This window comes from Centropristis striata, chromosome 17 (assembly GCF_030273125.1).
Source record: "Centropristis striata isolate RG_2023a ecotype Rhode Island chromosome 17, C.striata_1.0, whole genome shotgun sequence".
In the NCBI taxonomy this organism is placed as follows: Eukaryota; Metazoa; Chordata; class Actinopteri; order Perciformes; family Serranidae; genus Centropristis; species Centropristis striata.
Window position 1 is genome coordinate 175,001 of NC_081533.1, and position 4,239 is coordinate 179,239.

A 4,239-nucleotide genomic window follows, 5' to 3' on the forward strand; every position below is an offset into this window, starting at 1 on the left:
CTGTTTCTTTTCATTATTAATAGCAGAATATGTCATTTTCTGCAACAAAAGATGGAAATTCAATAATATATATATATATATATACACACATATAATACATATAATACAAAATGTCATTAACCCTCTGAAATCTTGGGCTATTATGTCCGTTAAACAAAATCTGTTAAAAAAAACCTTCACCATGCCATGTTGGTATCAGTGTTTTCAGCGTTATCTCACCTATATGTCCTGATAATTAATTTATAACTTTGACTAACTTCATAAGAACACAAAAGAAACAAAGGAAAACATAAAATCTGATCTTGAAAATTATGTTTCACACACCGAAATGTGCATGTTGCAAATATAACATATGACAGGTAAAATGAGGATAATATCTAGTTAAATAATACTAAATCTGTTTGACATTATCTCTAGTTTTACTTGACCGAATATAATCCAAAAAATATCTGGTATGGAGTTTGAAGCCAGAACTTTATTTGGAAGCTGATGGAGAGACTCAATGTTGCTTCGTTTTTATGTTTTGTCATGAAGACGTTAATGTTCAGGAGGTTTCATGGACTCTACAGGGTTAATTTTACATGATGAACTTGTCGTTAAACCTCTTCATGAATGTTTTAAGACTAGATTGAATGGAGCAGTTTGTTTAGTCTCTTATCCTCTTTCTCTCTTTCTCTGTGTTGCTCGTCTCTTGACCTCCTCCTCTCTCCTCCTCTCTCCTCCTCCTGTGGAGTCCTTACCCTCCTCTTCAGCCTATGATTCTGTAAACGGATGTTTCACCTCCTCTCTCGTTCTCTCTCTCCACCGTCCCCTCCTCACCCTCTCCTTCTCACTCTTTTCCCTCTCTCTTTATCTTTTACATTTGCCCCTGAATGTTGGATGTGTATTCTATTTAATCCTCTGAACCTCGAGCACTTTAAGGGCATATTTTTTTTTTTTTCTGCTCTGGTAACATTTACTCACTGTGGCTTAGTTTTTCTCTACTATATATAAAATATATAAGTCCTGAACCTCTAGAAACAGCACAATCATGGCAAGAAGTAACACAAATGTGCCGTATAACACAGTTTTTATATGATGAATTAGAAAGAAAAAACATTTCTTTGATAATTTATTTTACAAAGATTGGGATAAAATAAAATCTATACATACAACAATTTTGTTAAAAAGGTGCGAAAAGTGCTATCAAAATTGAGGGGGAAAATTGGGGCTCCACATGTTATAAAAACATATATATATATATTGTTCAATATGTATGACTTTTCCTGTCCTCTCCTCTCCGATCTGTGTAAACAGCCTGCAGTTCGATACAAATTTCATTGAATTTTTGTCACCTGACTGTTGGTCTCGGTTGACTTATTCATGGCTTCCGAGTTACGTTTAGAAATGCAGAATTTTGTGTTTTTTAAATGTTCCTGTTCGTGCAAGCTGTATTTTTGGCAAAATATAAAATAGCTATAAACGTGTAGTAACATAAACATGTCAGTTTGTTACGTAAATGTGTAGTTTTAGAACGTAAAGTGTAGTTTTGTTACGTCAACATGTAGTTTTGTAACCTCAACATGATTTTGTTATATTTTTTCCTGACAGAAGGCCATGTTAAAAGAATCAATCAAGGACTGTTCTGGCTCTGATAAATGTTGTAATTTGGGTGTTTTAGGTTGAGGGGTTTAGAATAAACCTAAAACAAAAACACGTTTTGCTCTGATATTGAACACTTTCCTCTCCCAGTTTTTTTGTTGTTGTTTTAAAATATTTTTAAGTAACAAAGACATGTTTCCTCTTGTCGTGCTCACATGAACTAATTTAAAATATCTCCAGTCGTTACATTAAATCCTCTGTCTCTTTCCAGGAGTTGAAGCAGGACATCTCCAGTTTCCGCTACGAGGTCCTGGATCTCCTCGGCAACCGGCGTCCTCCTCGACGGAACTACTCGTCCTCCAGCGAGCCGACGAGGGACGACGGCGCCGTGGCGTCGGAGGACGACAGCGAGCCGGGCGAGGGCGGCGAGGGCCAGAAGTCGAAGGGCGTGACGTTCATGACCCCGCTGGAGGACAACGCCAGCCCGTCGCCGACGCTCGGCGTGTCCGCCTTGGTGCGCTCCATCTCTGGGATGACCCGGATAGAAGGAGGAGACGGGGAGGAGGAGGAGGAGGATCTGGAGGAGGGCATCGGATGGGGGGAGGAGGAGGAGGAAGAGGAGGGGAAACCAAAGAGCAACGGGCTGAAGACGACCGTCATCCCTCCGTCCTCCTCCTCCTCCCTCCCCTCGCCGTCTTCATCCTTCTCCTCCTCGCTGTCCTCCTCGCTGGCTCGTACGAGGAGCCGCCTGCAGCGCCTCTCCACTCCGGGAGCTAAGACGGACTCCTTCAAGCGCCTCTCCTACCTGTTTTCCCGCTCTAAACGCAGAGCCCCGCCCATGCCGCTGCCGCTCCAGTCCCCGCCCTCCTACACCATCTCCGACGGGTTGCTCCGCCCCCTGGGCAGCCACAGCCACTCCGACTTCGGACTCAGTGACGTCACCAGGAGCGAGACTCACCTGAACGAGGTGGGCCGCTCGGTCGACATCAGCAACCCCTCGTTCTCTCCGCGGAGAACGAACGGGCGGGACTCGCTCCTGGCGCTGCCCCTCCCCCCCCCGTGCCCCTGCCAATCCCTGCACTGTGCTTCCAACATGTCCGAGTCCAGCTCGCGCCTCCTGGACTCCAGCGAGGACGTTTTCCAGGGCGGAGGCGTGGGAGGAGCGGGGGAGGGCAGCGTGGATGGAGGAGGGGGAGGAGGGGTGATGATGATCGGCGGGTGGGTGGGACCCTGCGATGATGTCATAGAGGACAGCTGTGAGGTCATAGAGGACTCCGTCACCACGCAGCTATAGGAACGAGGGACAACCAAACTGTTTTTCTTTGTTTGTTTGCGAAATGGCTGAACACATTCAGAGGGAGAGAGACAGAGAGAGAGAGGGGAGGGGGGGCGCCGGGATCCGGAATCCTGAGGCCGAAGTTTTGGAACGCAACTGTTCGGGAATTCAGCGGTGGAGTTGTGGAGCGAGACGGTTCAGGAATCCTGCGGTGGAATTCTAGAACGCAACATTTACGAGAACAGAACAGACGGTTCGGTGATGGTTCCCGTAGCAACCACGAGGACGGACGAGATCCCGGAATGACAGATGTTCATAAAGACAGTTTGACATCATGTGTGACACATTATCACCCAGCTAGTTAGCCCGCTACCGAGTCAGGGAGCTACCAAAATAACCCACAAGTGAGAGGGCTAACTAGCTAGAGCGCAAAGGAGCTACTTGAGTAACATGCTAGTGAGAGGGCTAACTAGCTAGAGCGCAAAGGAGCTACTTGAGTAACATGCTAGTGAGTGGGCTAACTAGCTAGAGAGTGAGGGAGCTACTTAAGCAACATGCTAGTGAGAGGGCTAACTAGCTACAGAGCAAAGGAGCTACTTAAGTAACATGCTAGTGAGTGGGCTAATTAGCTCGAGAGCGAGGGATCTACCTAAGTAACCCAATTGCGAGTGGACTAACTACCTATAGAATGAGGGAGCTACCAAGCCAACCCACAAGTGAGTGGGCTAACTTGCTAGAGAGCAAAGGAGCTATATAAGTGACAAGCTAGTGAGTAGGCTCACTAGCTAGAGAGTGAGGAGCTACCAATGTAACCCACAACTGAGTGGGTGAGTGAGCTAACTAGCTAGAAAGCAAGAAAGCTACCAAGCCAACCCATGACTGACTGAGTGAGTGAGTGAGCTAGATAGCGGATGAGTGAGCTACCAAAGTGAATGGACTAACTAGCTAGAGAGCTACTAAAGTACACCGCTAATGAGCTAACCTGCCAGTCAGTGTGCTAACTAGCTAGCGAGGTAACTAGCTAGAGAGGTAACTTGAGAGCGGTTCACAAGCTCCCTTTCTTTTAATCTTTTGAATGTTAGACTGTAAAAACTGGATTTAGAACTATATGGATTTAGTACTACTATAAGTAAAATAAGCTTAAATGTTGTGCAGCCCTTTCATAGATTGTATATAAAGATGGACAACGCATCACGACTTTCTACTGCTGTACAAAAATCAGGCCAAAACATCTCAAATACAGACGCTGTGATATTACGCTGGTGGCATCATTTGGAGTCTGCACAGTAGTGATCAGACAGCGAATAGTTTCACACTCATGGCCATACTCTTATTTTATAGCCTCAAATAACTAATTAAAACCAAACGTGTCAGAATAACAT

At 45.3% G+C, this 4,239-nt stretch overlaps 1 protein-coding gene across 1 annotated transcript in view; it reads left to right on the forward strand.

Moving 5' to 3' along the window:
* trpc5a (transient receptor potential cation channel, subfamily C, member 5a) overlaps positions 1-3,934 on the forward strand; it is a 120,762-nt gene extending 116,828 nt beyond the window's left edge. Inside the window, exon 18 of the mRNA XM_059355304.1 lies at positions 1,853-3,934. Within this exon, the coding sequence (XP_059211287.1) occupies positions 1,853-2,875 (1,023 nt within the window). The 3' untranslated portion in view covers positions 2,876-3,934. The remainder of the gene's footprint in view (positions 1-1,852) is intronic.
* The last annotated feature ends 305 nt before the right edge of the window (positions 3,935-4,239 follow it).